General features: G+C 38.5%; 1 protein-coding gene across 6 annotated transcripts in view; it reads left to right on the forward strand.

Annotated features, from left to right (window-relative positions):
• The window catches only part of WDR7 (WD repeat domain 7), a 361,544-nt gene that overhangs the window by 84,907 nt on the left and 257,966 nt on the right, over window positions 1–18,671 (forward strand). For all 6 annotated transcript variants that reach the window (XM_087439267.1, XM_087439266.1, XM_087439270.1 and 3 more), the window contains one exon: window positions 4,324–4,538. In XM_087439267.1, the coding sequence (XP_087295393.1) occupies window positions 4,324–4,538 (215 nt within the window). The remainder of the gene's footprint in view (window positions 1–4,323; window positions 4,539–18,671) is intronic.

Consider the following 18,671-nt stretch of genomic DNA (forward strand, 5'->3'; position numbering starts at 1 on the left):
AGTCAGATATTATGCCGCTGGTCTCGATTGTGCTGGGTCCACAAAATGCCCACAGCGGGGGCGCTCCCCGGCTCAGGACCCCGGGCCTCCAGGGAGGCTGCGTACCTGTGAGCTGCTCCCGGCGGCCGTGAAGCTGGCGGCTTGTGAAGGCGGCATTTTTCCTCTCCGGAAGGGAGTCTCTGCCTCTTCTACCCCAGTTAGGATTGTCCGTTGTTGCAGGAGTTCCTCTTATCCAGTTTTCAGTTCTGTCTCAGGGGTAATTTTTCCACGAGTAGTTGTAAATTGGCTGTGTCCACGGGAGGAGGTGAGTTCAGAGTCTGCCTACGCCGCCATCTTGACTCCGCCTCCTCCTAGTTACCATTTCTGTTGCTCTTCATTGCTTTGTGTGGATCCGGATTTCCATCTGGAATGATTTTCCTTTTGCCTAATATTTACTATTTCTTGTAATGTAGGTCTATGGGTGGTGAATTCTTTCAGATTCTGTATGTCTGAAAAACGCTTTATTTCACTTTCATTTTTAAAATTTTTTTTCTGGGTATAGAATTCTAGATTGACAGGTTTGTTATTTTTTTTTTCATTCAGTACTCCACTGTCTTCTTACTTGCATTATTTCCAGTGAGAAATCTGCTGTCACTCTTATCTTTGCTCCTCTATATATCGTGTCTGTTTTTTTCTTACTACTTTAAAATTTTTCTCTTTAATATTAGTTTTGAGCAATTTGATTATAGTTTTATTCATATTTCTTGTGCTCAAGGTTTGTTGTACTTCTTGGATCTGTGGATGTATAGTTTTCAACAAATTTGGAAACTTTTGGCCATTATTTATTCAAATATATTTTTGATCCTCCTTTTTCTTTACTCTCGTTGGAGACTCCAGTTATATGTCTATTAGGCTGCTTGAAATTGCCCACAGCTCATGGATTATCTTTTCACCTTTAAAATTATTTTTTTTCTGTATTTCATTTTAAATAGTTTCTATTCTGTGTCTTCAAGTTTTCTAATCTTTTCTTCTACAGTGTCTAATCTGCCATTATTCCCATCTAGTGTATTTTTCATCTCAGACATTGTAGTTTTCATATCCAAAACTTCGATTTTGGTCTTTTGATATCTTCCATGTCTTTCTATTCAAACTTTTTTAATATCTGGAATATAATTATAATAACTTTTAATGCCCTTGTCTGCTAATCTTAACAAGTCTGTGTCACTTCTGGGATGGTTTTTATTGATTTTAATTTTTTACTCATTATAGATCATATTTTCCTGCTTTTTTTGCAGAATAGCCTGAAGGTGGTTCAAGGGTGGAAACAGGGAGATTAGCTTGTACGCTATTGCCTTTGGCAGTAAAGGATGGTGGATTATTAGACCGTGGTGGTAATAGTGGAGCGGGTGAGAAATTTGTTGAATTCTAGGTGTATTTTGAAGGTAGAGCCAAGAGGATTTGCTGATAGTTGGGTGAGGGGCGTAAAAGAATGAGATGGATCAAAGATGGCTCCAGGGTTTTGATCATCAGCAACTGGAAGGATGCAATTCATTTTGAGATGCGGAGAAGACAGTGGAAAGAGTAAATTTTCGGAAGATCAAGAATTCAATTTTTGATGTACTAAGTTGAATTGAATATTAGACATTCAAGTAGAGATGTTGTTTAGTAAATTGTTTATATGAGCCTGGAGTTCAAGGTGGGGGAAGTCAGAGTGGGTGATGTAAATTTGGGAATTCTTAACAAATAGAAGATATTTAAAGTCATGGCATTGAATGTGCCACCAGTCCAGGGAATGCAGATAGATAATGATTGGGGCACTCCAGGGTTTAGATGTGGAGAAACCAGCAAAGTAAACTAAAATGGACCTGCCAAGCAGAAGAAGAAAATGAAGAATGTGATTGCCTGGAAGCCAAGTTAAAAAATGTGTTTCAAGGAGTAGAGAGGAAGGAAAGTCAAGTACTGCTGAAAGTAAATGATAGTAAAATGAGGACTAAGAACTGACTGTTGTATTTAGCAACATGTAGAATACTGTGCATGTTTAGGGGTGAACTCTGGTTTGAGTAAGTTGAAAGGAAAATGGCAGGAGAAAAATTTGGAGGTAGCAAATATAGACAGCTCTTTAGAGGATGATTATAAAAAATGGGATACCAGCTAGGGAGAGATATTGGGTCAACTGTGTTTCTTTTTAGCAGGTGAAACAGTGGATGTTTATATGCTGATGGGAGTGATCATATACTGCTGGGAATGATCTAGTAGATAGGGAAAATTTTTGAAGAGAAAGGAGAGAATTGCTGAAATGATGTCCTTGGGAAGACAAGAGAGGGATGGGGTTTAAGCTACAAGTGTGTTAGGTAGGAGCCTGGATAGTTCATTCATAATTAAAGGGTAAAGTGAATGGAGATGTGGTGGTGGGAGCTTGTGGAACTTCTTTTCTAATCACTTCTTTCTAAATGAAATCGGAAACAAAACTTTTCACCCAGATGGGGCCAGGAAATGGAATGTTGGAGATTGGTTGGAAAGAGAAGGTATGGAAAATTAACTCAGAGAATAGGAAAATGAAGTGTCTGTGGAAATGTGGTCACTACTAAGGGCCCACTTGAGAGCAATGGTCGTGAATTTTAAGTGGATCTGTCAACATATTTGTCGTTCATGTCCATCCTCATTGTACAAGTGCAGAGTGGGTGGAGAGTTGGATTCAACCAGGGTTAGAGTTTGCTTGGCTAGTACGAAGAAGTGAGATGAGGAAAAAGCTGTAGTTATGAAGATGGGTGATGGAATTTTAGTTTAACAAGGAGGGTCATGACGACATGGGGAAATGAGAGACAGTGCAAGGGTGATAGGTTAGTGAATTGTTGGAGTCAGTACTGAACAAGGAATTATTGGAGTCAAAACAGTTGAAGTGAAGAATGGAAGCTGCTGTTGGGGTAGAATATTTGAAATTGGAACCATGTTGGAGTTTCATCTATTGGTATTGAGAAGATTATAATATGACCATTGGCTGAGGTCAAGTGTAGGACAAAATTCATTGGAGTAGAGGAGCTCAGAGAACCACGAGATCAGGATGTGTGGAAGAATCATATGTGCTGGTGATTTTCAAACGTTTTTGAACTTGTAAATCCCATTAGAGTATACACACTCCTCTTGTCATACATGCACAAAAAGTTTCAGGTAACAATTCCTTCTTTTGCTTTGCCTTCCAAAATATATTGGTCAATATTCAGTGAATTGGTTAGTAAAACACTGATTTATGTAAATATTGAAATCACCAAGAATTATTCCAGGAGTACAACTAGAAATAGGACAATGAGTCAGAAGGTAAACTCTTTAAGGAATGAGGGGCAAACTTAAATGGCATGTATATAACCATTCAACACTGGGAAGAAAATAAGTGTTTGGGGGTTTGGGCACTGGCTCAAAAACACAGGAAAAATTTTGTATTTTGTTGACATTTAAGTTTCTGGTGTTCTCTATGGTTATTTTTCAAAATTAACTTGTCCTCCTTTAGAATGACTCTGAAAGAATGCCCAGTGAATCAAAATAGACTTCACCATCATTTCATTGTCATTATTATGATCTTCAAACAATTTTGTACAGATCCTCACAATGAGACCCTTCTCTACTGATGTGATGCTAGGTCCTGTGTAAAAAACAAAGTACAGAAAGGCCATCTGCTTTCCAGGAAAGAGTTGGCACTCTAACTTAGACAAGAAATGCATAGATGGAGGTAAATGAAAAGAATGGTCAAATGAAGAAGGTTTGAAATGGTTACAAGTTGAAGTAGTAGTTATTTTCACAAACACACAGGGAACCATTTGATTGAGTGTTAAGAATAAGAGTCAAGAAATTTGCAGACAGAATGAGAAGTTATTATATTTTCCCTGTTTTGTGGAGGTTTCTTAGAGGAAGAGAAGCTTCAGGAATTATTCAAGAAGAAAAAATTAGAAAAATAGCAAAACTTAGTTTTTTTGTTTGGGATTGGTATACAACTTAGAGGAAGGTGAAGTCATAGAAATTGATGTTTGTAATAGAGTAATAGTGTGGAGTGATCAAGGAGACTGTCTTGGAAGTAGAAAGAAAGTAGAAAAGCCTGGGGGAAGTTGTTGACATTTTGGCTCTGAACTTGACTTTGTTGAGAAGTTGTGGTAGGGGCTTTATGGGAGAGGAGATGATTAGGGTAATGCTATGTGGAAGATCATTAGAGGGGGGAAGTACAAGAGAATGTTTCTGGGAGGCGCTAATAAAGCATATTCCTACATAAAGAATGTCCACGCATTTTCTTTTCTTAAGACACTATTTCAAATTGTATAGTGTTGTGTGACAGTTGTGAATCTATATGTCTTCCAGGTGCGTTGGATCGTTGTGTGATGGGGATAACAGCAGTGGAGATACTGAACGCTTGTGACGAAGCCGTTCCTGCTGCAGTGGATTCACTTAGTCATCCAGCAGTCAACCTAAAACAAGCCATGACAAGACGTAGTCTTGCTGCCCTTAAAAATATGGCCCATCATAAGCTACAAACCCTTGCAACTAACCTCTTGGCTTCTGAGGCATCTGACAAAGTAAGTTTTGTATGTGACCTCCTGTGTGTAGTCTCTATTCAACTTCATTTAATAACATAGTTTTTGCTGTGTCTTAGGGAATAATTTTTAGGAGATGACACTGGTAAAAAAAATAAGCTTCTGATTTTTATTTACGTTTATCCAACATAGTTTTAGAGTATTTCAAGTATTTGGCATTTTGAAAACGTAAATTATTCTTACCATTTGAAATATTTAAAAATGATTTTTACTGAATTAAGCGACTTAAATTTCTGAAATTAGAGCAAACATTTTATATATAATCTGTCCTTTTGACTTTCTGAAAGTCTTCCTGTTGAAAGATTGGAGCTAATATCTCCAGGAGAAAAAAATAATTTAGGTACAATTAAGATGTTTGTAATTATGGCTTATCATTTGTTTTAAAAATAGGTCTGATTTAGTGAGGTTAGGCCATTTTAAGGATGTAAGAAAATGTTTGAGAATAGGTACGGCGAAGTTGCACAAGTGCTGCAGTGTCACTTTCCTTACTGAAGATTTCCTTACTGAAGAAGATTATCCTACTGAAAGAAGAAAAAACAGTCTCAATTCATTAATTGGTTACTTGTCTTTAGTTTTGTAGAGTCTAGCCAGTATTTGGTTTGTGGTATTTGTGTTCTGTGGCACTGTTAGAACTAGTTTGTCTCGGATAAGGGATAAATGAAACCTGGAGACAATCCCAGTATTTCATCTGAGTCGCTACTTAAAATTCCCAGTTCCATCTAAGTATTCATTAGAATTATTAATGGGTAAAACAAATACTTTTATTTTCATTCTCTCTTATTCCTGATTCTTTTTTTTTAAATGGTAGACATGTGAATAAATAGTGAAGAGGTTGAAAAGCTCATCTATGAACTTGAAAATGTGCCCATGAATTAGTGAGTGCTAATGCCATATGAAACACTGTAGTCGGTTCCACTGACCCATATCGTCTAGTAATTGGCAGTAATATTTGATCATTCTGTCTTTCCTCAAGATATAAATGTTTTATTGGCTTTGTTATATTGTATATTTCGTAGATTAGAATTGTGAAGTCCTTCTGTGCTTTTTTCCATTCTTTCTGTCCCATGCTCTCAAGTTTGAATAGAAGTCAGGTTTAAATGCATTTGCCATGCCTCTAATTTCTTTCAAGAGGTCACGTAGCTGTCCGTAGGAATTCATTGTTCATAGGCCATTGGTGTTCTATATAATTTTGATTGTGAGCAAATTTATTAAAAAATATATTCAAGGGCAAGCATGCAAGCGTGTTTGTGTAAAATTTCCAAATATATTCTTGTTGGTATCCCCCAGAAGTAAAAATTTGGAAAAATACTTACATAAGTGGACAATTAAAGAAAAATAAGTGGTAGAGTAACATTTATGAATGGCTTTTGTAAGTGGTCATGGTCCATTATGTGATTTTTACAATCTTGTTTGTCCCTGTTTTAATAGCGCATTTTATAGTGCAATTAGTGATAAAAGCACCAGATATCAGAGACACTACACTTATGTATTGTAAAATATATTGCTTGTGAACCTCCTCAGTCTTGTAGCAATGGTAATTGTTGCCTGGCCTACAAGGAAAACAATTATAGAAGGGAGGGAAAGGCTTAGGAAGCTGAGGCTGCAGGAGGATAATCACTTTATGAAAAATGTATGTTGGCTGGACCATTAGGGATTTCTCTGACTATTTTCTCAGGTTGAATTTGAGGCTCCTTCGGAGGGGAATATTTAAAGAGCTGTCCTCTGGATGGCTTTCTAACCTCAGAGAAATAAAACCCACCCAAAGTTGAAAAACAAAACAAAACATAACTAAGAGCCTCTCAGTGGTGCAGGATTGACTCTAGGATATTGGATCTAATTTTTTTCATGAGTCTTTCAATGCAAAGTAAAATCTCTATGGGAATACTCTATAGAAAGTATCCTGCTTTTTCCTTGTTAGAATAGTGTTAGCATTTGGGCTATTTGGAAGTAACAAATATTTTATATTGCTAGTTATGTTAATTATACCAGATATATACAGCCTTGCAAACAATGATGGAGAACTGACTATTCTATGATTTCCGCCCCCCCAGAAGATCAAAAGCGTATTAAGTAGAATTATCCTATATTACTGCATTGAATCTTTGCAAGATGTGTGTTTTGAACCTGTTTATTTCTCTTATGACATATATCTTATATTTTCCCTTATATTATAATAATGTATATACTTATCTAATTCTCCCTGCTGAAATCCAGTCTTCTTGCTGTCAGGGATTATGACTTATTTACCTCTGTGTTTTCCCTATGACATCTAGTAGCAGCTGTGCAATAAATATTTGTTGAATTGGAAGATGTGTAACAGAAAATGCTGATAAGCCTCTGTTTCAGCCTCTTTACCTGTGTCTTCTCCATTGCCTCACAGTTGATTGTCTTAGCTTGACAATCAAATCTATCCCTGTTCATGAGCCTTTAGATGTGGAGCATTTATTAATAACTTTTGCCTTCCATTCAGTTTTGCATTCTCCCCTTTGATTTTTTTTTTAATAATTTTATTTATTTATTTTTCCCCCAATGCCCCAGTAGGTAGTTATATGTCATAGTTGCACATCCTTCTAGTTGCTGTATGTGGGACGCGGCCTCAGCATGGCCGGAGAAGCGGTACGTCGGTGCGTGCCTGGGATCCGAACCCCGGGCCGCCAGCAGCGGAGTGCGCGCACTTAACCGCTAAGCCACAGGGCTGGCCCTCTCCTTTGGTTTTGATGAGCATAACTCATTCTCCTTCCTTGCCATCTCGAGATTGTCTATGTTCTTACACATCCTGGACTTATCTCAACTTATACCCTCTCCTTTACTCCTGTTCCCTTGGCTCTGGAGCAGGGTTGCTCAACTTCAGCACTATTGACATTTGGGGCTGAATAATTCTTTGTTGTGGGGGGCTGTTGTGTGTACTGTAGGATGTTGAGAAGCATTTTTTCTCTACTCACTACATGCCAGTAGCACCCCATCTCCCCAGTCATGACAATCAAAAATGATTTCAGGGCCGGCCCCGTGGCTTAGCAGTTAAGTGTGCGCGCTCAGCTACTGGCAACCCGGGTTCGGATCCTGGGCGAGCACCGACGCACCACTTCTCCGGCCATCCCACATACAGCAACTAGAAGGGTGTGCAGCTATGACATACAACTATCTACTGGGACTTTGGGGAAAAAAAAAAGAGAAGGATTGGCAATAGATGTTAGCTCAGAGCCGGTCTTCCTCAGCAAAAAGAGGAGGATTAGCATGGATGTTAGCTCAGGGCTGATCTTCCTCACCAAAAAAAAAAAAAAAAAAAAAAAGAAATGAGCTAGAGAATTATTGAGACATATAAGATGATCTCAGAGATCCAAGCCTGGTTGAAGGGAGAATGGCAGAGCTGTTAACAGAAATGAGCAACTCGTGGAATAGGCTTTGAGGTGGATTGTAATAGGAGAAATTTGCCTCTTCTGTGTAGTGTTGGGAGTTAGAGTGTTTGCAGGGAGAGCAAAAAAATCTCCGAGAAAGAAGTGACATAATGGTGAGATAGAGTAAGGATGAGATTATTATTTTTTTTCTTAAATTAATGCTGGAGTGCATTGCTTGAATTAGACTGCAGTTCACATTTTGGGGTGCCTGCAGTCATTAGATTATTCCACATATGCTATCGTGCTTACCTCTTACTGCAAATAAGTGAGTTAGTTGTTATTGTCATCAAATTTGCAAATGTTGAACCTAAAAGACAGTTGGTTAGAACAGGGATTGGCAAACTACTTCTGTGAAGGGCTAGATAGTAAAAATTTTAGACTTGGCAGAACATGCAGTCTCTGTCATAATGGCTCAACTCTGCCATTATAGTGGGATAGCAGCCATAGACAATATGTAAACGAATAAATGTGACTGCTTGCAATAAAATTTTATTTACAAAAATAGGTGATGGGGTAGATTTGGGCCATGGGTCATAGTTTGCTGACTCCTGCATCAGAACATGGCATTATTAATACCAAGGTTGTGAGCACATGGAATGGCTTTTGCTTCATTTTTGAAAAGCAGTTCAAAGGCGTGGTTAAGAGCCCGGATTCTGTTTGAATTACATCTCTGTAACTTGCTGCCTGTGGGTGACCTTGGGCAGGTAACCTCCAGTGGTCTAGGTCACACATCTAATTGAAAAGAACTCTTTGTAAGGGAAATAAAGGTCAACAGTTGATCAGAGAAATGAAGTAACATTAAGACTCGGGGAATAAAAAAGAGTGGAGTTAGCAATTAGTAAGGTCATTGGTGATCATTAAGAGAGCTGTTTTGGTAGAGTTTGTAGATCAGAAATCAGGGTACAGTGAGCTAGGAATGAGTATGAGATGAAGTGGAGGTAGAGTGTGTGGAAGAAGTTTGCCTTTGGAGAAAAAAAGGTGTAGTAGCTTCAGGGCTGCGGGGTTGACATCAGAGTTTATACTTCGTTTAGGAACTCGGTGAACATTTTTGTTGGTGGAGGAGGCAAGGGGTGGAGCAACATAAGAGGACATGGTGTTGAGAGTAGAGTTGGAGAGGTTACCCTTAGTAGAAATTGTTTCCTTGTAATCAGTAATGATGAAGAGAGGGAGGTGAATATAACCAAGTTATTTTCAGTGGAGGAGGAGAAAAGTAGGCTGTGATATCTGTTAAAAGAAGGAAGAGGTTATAATCCCTTGAAGGTAGAGTCATCTTCTTTTCTTTAATCCCCCATAACACCTCGTATAAGTAGTGTACTGGATTAGGAGTTAGAAGATTGTAAAATATGAATAACTAGTAAATTATAGATGGTGCGAAGTGGTATTTGATGAATGCACCAATGAATATGTTAAGAAGATGGTCTGAGCATATCAGGTGATCTTTTTGACAAGTGTTCTCATAAAGAATTTGCCACAGACACTGGTTCTTGGTGAGGAAATCTTGGCGGATACCTTGGGCCAAAGGGATTTTATTAGTGAAGCTAGAAAGCCTTTACTGCCATGAAATTCATTTCTTAGGCCTGCTGTGTGTAATATTCTATTTCGCACCTTTACATCTTGGGCATTGTTGTACCAGTCAGAATCACCCTATTTATATTGAAAAATGATAAGGTTGAAGAAACTGAAAAATGACCAGGATGATTTATCTTTTACCTTACATTTCTCTCTCTCTCGTCTAATTAGTCAAAAGCCTGAGAAAATGAATGGGCTATATTTGCAAAGGTCAGTGGCTTTGTAGTCTGTGTATCTAGGTGAGAGAATCGAATTTAGAAGTCAAATATAACCTACTGAGAACATACTCTGTGTTTTTTGCTTGCAAAATTCGCTCTGTAAAAAAATTTTATACTGATCAAGTTGACTTTATGATTCATTGTGAAAAGGGCACTGTAAGGTCCAGACAGGGACAAGCCAAATGACGTTATGTACACGATACCAGGCCTTCTTTGGTGAACTGTTTTTGGCTTTAGAAAAATTCTTATGATATGTATCACCTTTGAAGAATTGATTAAACTTGCTTAACATTCTACCGCAAAACGTTAATGAATATTTTAATAGAAAATATGAATTTTGATTGTATATTTTTTATATATTTATAAATCTGTATAAATTCAGTTTGGGGTTCTATATGGTTATTAGGACAAAAATTTTATGTTCCACTAATTGTTGTCTAGTTTTAAATAAATAAAGTTAAGGAACCTTAGCTAAGCTGTCCAGTCTTAAGCAAACAAAGGAATAAATGTCTCAGACTGTAGGAGGAGAATAAACTTTTATTGGGTGCCTATATGATGAGTGATTCCCTTTAATGGAGGATGGTAATTAGAAACCAAATCTGGGTGCTGTGTGCACTCATTGCTCCTGGCGTGACATTGCATCCAGGCCCTCTCAGTAAACAGAACTAGATAGTATGTGTATGTTTATATATGTACACACATACATCTTTAAGTTTTGCTCTGTCTTCCTAAATATATTAAATACCATGAGTTAACACCATTACCTCCAATTCTAACCAAACACCATGCAATGTTCTAGCCTCCTCTCCTGGCATATTGTAACTCTCTTCTCCAGCTGTGAGAAACCTCACTCCCAATATTTTCCATGTATTTGTTTGCTCAATTACCTCTTTATGTAAACAATTTCCTGTCCACCCCAAATCTCCTTTTAGGGGTGCCAGCCAAAAGCTTGCCTCCCACAAAGGAGAAGCAGCTTCTTTTTGACTTGTAAAATTTTCCTTCTTTCCAACTTCTTCTCTTAAGGCATTATTGTTTGTGTTTATTCACTTCTGTGTTTCTTTCAGTTTAGGCTTCATTGCTAAAGTGATGTTTTGTTTTATTTCTGATTCTTTCTCGAGTTCAATCATTTCATTTCTGATTTTTCTGATTCTCATTTATGTTGCTCTTTTCATGTTGAGTATCATTTTTAAAATGCTCTTTAGCTTGTTTTGATAGCACATTCATTTTGATCTGCTTTTTGAACATGTCTGTTTTTACCTAGTTCTTATTCTCTTTTTACTTGTAACAATTTGACCTCAGTACTTTCTGCCGTGCACTTTTTTGTGTGAAATGATTTTTTTCTGTATTTTTTGAATGATTAATTCAGATAGCTTTTCTAACTTCACAGAGCTTCCTCTTCTGTTGTTTCATGTGGTTCAAAAATATGGTAGCTTGCTGTCTGAGATTTCCTGGCACCATTCTTCTCCCTCCTTTTTTTTTTTTTTTTTTAATTACCTGTAAATTTTGATTACATCCTTAGCAGTTTCTCCTTATTAGGGGAGCCCTGATGCATCAGTGTGGCAAGTGCACTGGGCCTTTGATGTGGTCGCCCCTTCAGACCTTTTTACTGTGGGCCTTTGTGTTCACTTGCTATTGAGGTGGGTAAACTCCTGCCAGATTCAGCTGCTGTTTTCAAATTGGCTCACTGTGGTCTTCCAGTAAATATCTGTTAGCTATTTTAGAGCTTTCCTGTTAGATCTATAAGATACCGCACTGTTTCCCTTTCCTTCTTCCGACAGAGATGCCTGATACCAGGTGGATATTATAGCTGCTGGTGGGTTTTCCATCTGCTTGAATTTGGGGATTTGTGGATATACTTTGTCACCTAGTTTTGTTGAAAATGTTCCCAATGGATTTTGGTTATGCTATCTAGTTGCTGTGTCTCTTTTTATATGGGAATTTGGAAAAATCCAATAACTATGCTGCCATTGCTGCCATGATCTTCCCAGAATTCCTTTGAGTCTCTATATTCTTGATATTAAGTTTAAAAATCAGTGAAATGAATTAGTAAAGGAGAAATCTTATTAAAACATTCATGTCCTTTATCTTAATTGTAAATTATTTGAACTAGATGAAGCACATCTGTGAATATATATATTTTCTCTTTTCTGACCACACTGGTAAAATACCATTGTGTTTTTGAATTTAAAGGACACACACTTTCTATTTATGTGAGAAGGTCCTTAACCTACTGGCAGGTGGCAGATTGTCCTGAGTCTGTGAGTTTGGGTTGGAATTTTCATCATGTGTTGCCCCACCTACTGCCCATACGCCACAAACTCATAACATAGTGGTTAGTGAGAGTGACTTTAAACCCTGCAGTGAGCAATCACTGACTTTTTTTTGCCACTATTTCCTGTCTATTGCTTGTCAATTGGTACTTAAAAACTTCTAGAATGAAAATTTTAAAATTTAATGAGGCTTTTGGTAAAGAGATTCCTTAAAGAATAATAAGCTTAAAAATTTTTTTTTGGAACTATAAATTAAAGGATTTAAAGTAATTGATTAGGCACAGGTATATAGGTAAGGTAATGGGATCAATTTCTGAACATACATTATTACATTAGTTGCTGTTATCACAAACACAAGTAAATACAAGGCAGTCCATGAAGTCCAGCTGGCCTGCCACTCGTCCCCGCTTCCCTCTCTTTCTCCGTCTTTTCCTCCCTTCCGCAATCCATCCATCATATTAATCATTCATCCTTTCATCTCTGTAAAAATGATTTGCCTTCCTTTAATGTATTTCTGTCTTAATTCCTTTGTCCTCTCTTTTTCTTGCTTCATATTTGCCTCACTGTCACACACATAGGAAAGTACATTGTATGTAGGTTGTGAGTGCACGTGCTCCTTTGCATGTGTGTGCATGCGCACAGGCACGCATTATGTGTGGATATTTCATAGAGTTTGGGATGATTGCTTTGAACATTTCCAACTCAGGTTCACTTTCCACCAATTTTTCTCCAGTTTGAGGGAAACAAGTTTTAGGTTACTATGAATTCAATACTAATTATTCTATTAAGGAATAAAACTAAACTCTCAAAACTACATATTTAATTCATATTTACTAAATTTTGGGGGGAGTACACTGCTTTTAGTTCTCTTCCCTTTTTAAGGATCCTTGAATTAGACGTGACTGGATTTATTGTGATCATTGCATAACACCATCAAGTGATGACATATGCAAGGGAACTCTCCTTCCTGAAACTTAAACCCCACGGCTCTAGTGCCTTATTGGTCCTGTGCCTTGCACATAGTAGGTGTTCAATGAATTTGTGAATGGAATTCATAGTTCATATTAAATATAATTCATCATGTTATTCTGAATCAAGAAAAAGCATTCTTGTTCTATGATGTTTTAAATTCAGAACAGTTTTGTTTTTCCTTGGAAATACATTAACAAAGCACACTATATCTGAGAAGAAATTTAGATTGTTGTGCAATGTATGTGGGATACACCAAAGAAGAAATTTTTTTTACCGTCTCACCTAAATCAAGTGGCAGACTGCTGAGAGAATAGGAACACTAGATACATTAAACCCTATAACCTTCTCAGCAGCCAGATCTTTCCAGCCCTTATGTATGATACTTTATATTTAACTCTTATTTGGCAACTTGAAGGTATTGCGAAGTAATTTGATAGAAGTGTAAGGATTTGGGGCTAAATATTAATATGTTAGTACTTTGGGTAAGAAATAATTTCTTCTCTTCTAATATGCTTGAAAAATCTCTTTATTAGACCATGTAAAAGATTTTCAAACTTCTTGACTTTTATAGCCTCTGTTAGAAAATAATTGAATCAGTCTAGTTCAGTAAACATTTATTGACTACTAGGTACTATGTTAGGCCCTGGAGAGCTAAAATGAATAAGACATGATATTTACCCTCAGGAAATATAAATAGATAAATACAATGCAGTGCAGTAAGTGAGATGGCTGAGAAATGCAGAAAGTGTTGCAGAACTCTGACCTAGCCTGAGGTGATCAGGACTGGCTTCTTGGAGGAGGATGAGATCATTCGGAGATAGTAAATGGGTTGAGATAGAGTCTTGGGATACCAACTTTAAGGGGTGGAAGAGGAAACAATTCGAAGAAGGAGTGGTGTGAGGAGTATGAGGAGAACCAGGAGAATGTGCTGACTTGTAAACTGAGGGAATCAAGAGTTTCACCAAGGGAGAGAGTGATCAATTGTGTCAAATGCAGTAGATGTTGAGTATTAGAAAGATTGAAGTGTGTTTATCAATGATGTCATTAGTATCCTTTTTCAAAACTGTCTCCCCAGGATGTTAGGGCCAGAAGCTTGATTGTAGTGGGTTAAGGAATGGATGAGAAGTGTGGAAGTAGAAATAGCAGGTGTAGAATTCTTGTGAAAAATTTGTATGATAAGGGAAGGAGAAAGAGAATAGCTAGAGGGAAATGCAGTTTGGAAGACAGGTGAGAATGTTTGTGGATTAAGGATAAAGAGCCAATAGAGAGAGGAAGGTTCAGGATCAGGATAGGGAGGAGATAACTGATGAAGCTAGGTTTCACAGGGGATGAGAGAATGGCATATTTCAAAGGCAGAGGGGAGGCAGTTGGCTTTAACCTGGAGGAGGAAAACTTTATTTTCTGAAACTGAAGGAAAGACAGACAGGCTTGGTGTCCGGGTGGTTATATATTTCTGTGGGTAGTGGATGGTAATTGAAGAGAGAACATTCCTAAAGTCTTCACATTTCTCCAAGAAGTTGGAGGTAGGATTGTCTGTGGGGAGGGAGGGAGCAAGCACTTGAGTAGGGGACTTGATGAGAGTGGTAGAGAATGGGGAATGGAAGGGGGAGCTAAGAACAAGTAAAAGGATTGACTGTGAATTTGTAGTTGTAACAGGCTGTAATAAGCTGTAGAAAAAGGTATAGGAAAAAAATGGAACGTAAATTTTATCACTGTTCCAGAATTGCAGTTTTGTAATTGAGAGGTAAAGGTGCATTGAGGGTAGTTGTAAAAGATTGATTGATATGATTAAACTTGGGTTCTAGGCTCGTTAGGGAAGGAATGGGAAGGAGGATGAGGCTGATAGTCTTTGAAAAAATTGTGGAATCCAGGGACTGAATGCCTCTATGATCGTGGTTTCCAAACTGCTGCAAATTGAAATCACCTGAGGGTCTTTAAAAACTACTGATGCCTGGCTCCTACTCAGGGCTTTCTGATTTCATTGGTATGGGTGCAATCTGTGCATTGGGGGTTTTAAAGTTCCCCAGATGATTGTAATGTGCAGCAGTTTGTGAACCACTGCTCTAAGAGGTTGAAGAGCAGGTACGGTGGACGATCTGGAACTATAGAAGATTATAGTCAGTGTGGAATATTAATGTTCAAGATTTCTGAGGTGAGGACACAGTGGATATGCATGGCCACAGGAGTGGTTGGCTGAAGTAGAGTGGAACTGAAGTTGCCTGGAGTTGAGACAGCCAAGGAGTTGTGAGAGTGACTATGGCTCTCAATCTTTGGTGGCATAAAAGAACCTGAAGCCCACTTTCCCAGTATTTCCTACTTTCACTGTCAAGAACACCAAGATAAGAGTGCAGTGCCATCTGACAGGCTACTTGGGGAGCAGGGATTGGGTATATGTTTTAACGATAGGACTCATACATGCCTTATTCCTGGTTTTAGAAAATAATAGTTCAAAATATTGTTGATGCAGGTAAAAAACCCCAAACAAACTAAATGATGAAACTAACAGGAACTTAGAATTTAAAAGCAATAATAGCATCAATTGAAAACCAACACCTATGATGCACTGATATCAAAACATTCCTTTTATGGGAAATTCATGTGTTCATATGCAGTAGAATCTTAGTACGATTACTCTGCATTTCATGATAGTGTGACATCTAAATAAAATATTGAATGTCTACAGCTCATTACAGCCTGTAATATGCTAACTTAAAATTATAAATAGCAAAACATAAAAATAACACCTGTAGCATAATTGGCACGTGTAACCTTAGTAACTCATTTTATTACTAAATGACCTTTGTTTAACAGTGTCATTTGCCCTCTGACTTTGAATCCTTGTATAACCGTAAAGAGGCACCTTGACCACCAGGGCTGCAGACTGTAAGTTGAAAATCACTGACTGATGGTGAAATCTCCTAGAATGATGGATGGCAAGCAAGGCTATGAGCCAGTGACAGTGATTTTGAGGTTTTAAAAATTTTTAAATATGAAACTCATAAGATGATTTATATGACATGGTATTGCAGGCCTTAAAATTAACCGTGGATGGAGATATATTAATCAGTCATTTATCTCAAGGAGGCAGTTTATTGCAGTGTCCAAGGATAGGAGGTATAATTGGTTTGTATGGTTGTAGTTGGAATTCTATATAGTGCTCTCAGTAGACTGGAATAGGCAAAGTATATCCAAAGATCTTTCCATTGTCTTCTACACATCTCTCTTCTTAGTTTGTATGAAGATACCTATTTTTCTTAATTACAGTCACACCCAGCAGCAATCAGCCTTGGTGAAAGTGGACCCGTGTAAAGGAAGAGGTGGAAAAAAGAAAGGCAAAGACAAAGGAAAGGGATTTATCAGCATAAATCAGGGTTTTAGCTTTCACAGTGTAATATAACATAGTTCCCCAGTCTCCTTCACCTGTATTTTAGTAAATGTAGTACTTGCTATTTGCTGTGCCCAGAATGCCCTTGTTCCTCTCACCTCCTTCATCTGGCTAACTGCCACTCATCCCATGAGCCTCAGTTCTATGACCACTGTCTCTACAAAGGCCCCTGTATTTTTCAGATAATGCCGCAAAGTCGACCAGAGTCAGTTGGATCTTCTCTGATCGTCTGGCGCTTGGTTTATGTTTCTATCCTGGTACTTATTCTCTTGTACCAATATGGAAGCAAGGAGATATGTTATACAGATTTCTCTGTATCAGGGTTTCTTAACTTCAGCACTGTTGATGTTTTGGGCTGGATAATTCTTTCTTCTTGGGGCTCCCCTGTGCATTGTGACATGTTTAGTGGCATCTCTCGCCTCTACTAACTAGATGCCATTAGCATGCTCTCCCAGTTGTGACCAACAAAGATGTCTCCAGACATTGCCAAATGTCCCTTGGGGCTGGGGGCAGAATCACCTCTGTCTGAGAACCACTGCTCTGTATCAGACTAAGTGCTCCTCAAAAGACCGTTTGATATTCCTCCTTGTATTTCCAGTGCCCAGCACAACGTGTTCATTGAATCACTGTGAATGACCCAGTATTTCAAGGTTGATTAATATGGAGTGGATTCACCCTTTCCTTCACCACCTCCACCCCCACCCCAAACCCACCCCCGCCCCATCTCTAGAATCTCTGCAGAACTAATCCTGTGAACCTCTTGATATCTAGAATTAAATGTCAGGCAGATACAGGAGGACCCTGACTGCCTCCTATATCCTAACCATTGACTAGCTATGTGACCTGTGTGACTGACTGACTTACCTTTTATCTTCCATTTGTTTTTAGCTTTAAAGTGGGGGTAATAAGGTTGTAATGAAGTTAAATGTGTAACATGTTTGAAAACATTTATCACAGTAGGTATTCAGCACACACTAGTTTAATACTCTTGATTGATTGATTGATTTCATTCATTCAGCACATATTGAGTGCCTACTATAAGCTAGGCCCCAAGCGAGAACAGTTGGAGAGTGCATTAATCACATCCACACTCAGCAGGCCCTGGCATTGTGGAGTTCCTGCTCTGATGTGGGAGACAGTGTGCACTTCATTGTGGTGAGCTTTATACTGCTTAAGGTATGAACCATGTGGGGGAGAGCCCTAAGGAGATGAACTGACCTGAAGAGTTGTTGGGAAGGCTTTTCTGAAGAGAGAGAGTCATTTACGTAGAGGCTTGACTTCAGGAAGAAAAGTGGGAAAGAGCATCCCAACAAAGAAAACAGTGTGTGCAGACGTGGGTGGAGATGGTGAATGAGTGTAGGGAGACTAGTGGGATGCGTGCTGAGGCCGGCAGTGGTGGGAGAGGAAGGCTGAAAACGAATTAGAATCTACTTGAGTGTGGATATTTCGGCAATTCGAGATTGCTCACCAGTGACCCAGGGTAGATTAGAGCAGTTTTCTTTCCTCCTTTTCGTTTTGTCATTATTAGTCTTATCTTTTTCTTTACCGGGTCAGCTTCCCAGAATCTCATCTTGTTTCCATTCATTCACAAATGTGTTAAGGTTTTTTTTTTTTTTAACAAATTCTATCCTTTAGTTGGTTTAGACAATTTTCACGTGTGTCTTTAACACATTCATTTGAGATAAAATGAGCTGGGTTTTATTATCTCTGTTTTTACCAGCAAAGGGAATACCGCTTGTGTTATCTATTAGCTGTTTACAACATCTCTATGAAATAGGTAGTCTTTCCCTTATTTGGAGGATAGAAGACTTGATGCTAGAGAAGTTAACTGATTCATGTATAAAGGTCTGGGGCCGGCCCCGTGGCTTAGCAGTTAAGTGCACGTGCTCCTCTACTGGCGGCCCGGGTTCGGATCCTGGGCGTGCACCAACACACCGCTTCTCCGGCCATGCTGAGGCCGAGTCCCACATACGGCAACTAGAAGGATGTGCAGCTATGACATACAACTATCTACTGGGGCTTTGGGGGAAAAAAAAGGAGGAGGATTGGCAATAGATGTTAGCTCAGAGCCGGTCTTCCTCAGCAAAAAGAGGATTAGCATGGATGTTAGCTCAGGGCTGATCTTCCTCACAAAAAAAAAAAAAAGTATATGTAAAGGTCTGTCTACCGAGGGGTGGGGATGCCCTGGCCTCCAGGGCTCCTGGACTTGTTACTTTGGTAACTTGGCCCTTTGGGAAGTGTCTCAAGTCGATCCCTTTTGTGCTAGTGTTGTGGAAACTTAATATATTAATCTTCTAATATATTAA

This window comes from Ceratotherium simum, chromosome 14 (assembly GCF_057802395.1).
Source record: "Ceratotherium simum simum isolate JZ-2026a chromosome 14, ASM5780239v1, whole genome shotgun sequence".
NCBI lineage: Eukaryota > Metazoa > Chordata > Mammalia > Perissodactyla > Rhinocerotidae > Ceratotherium > Ceratotherium simum.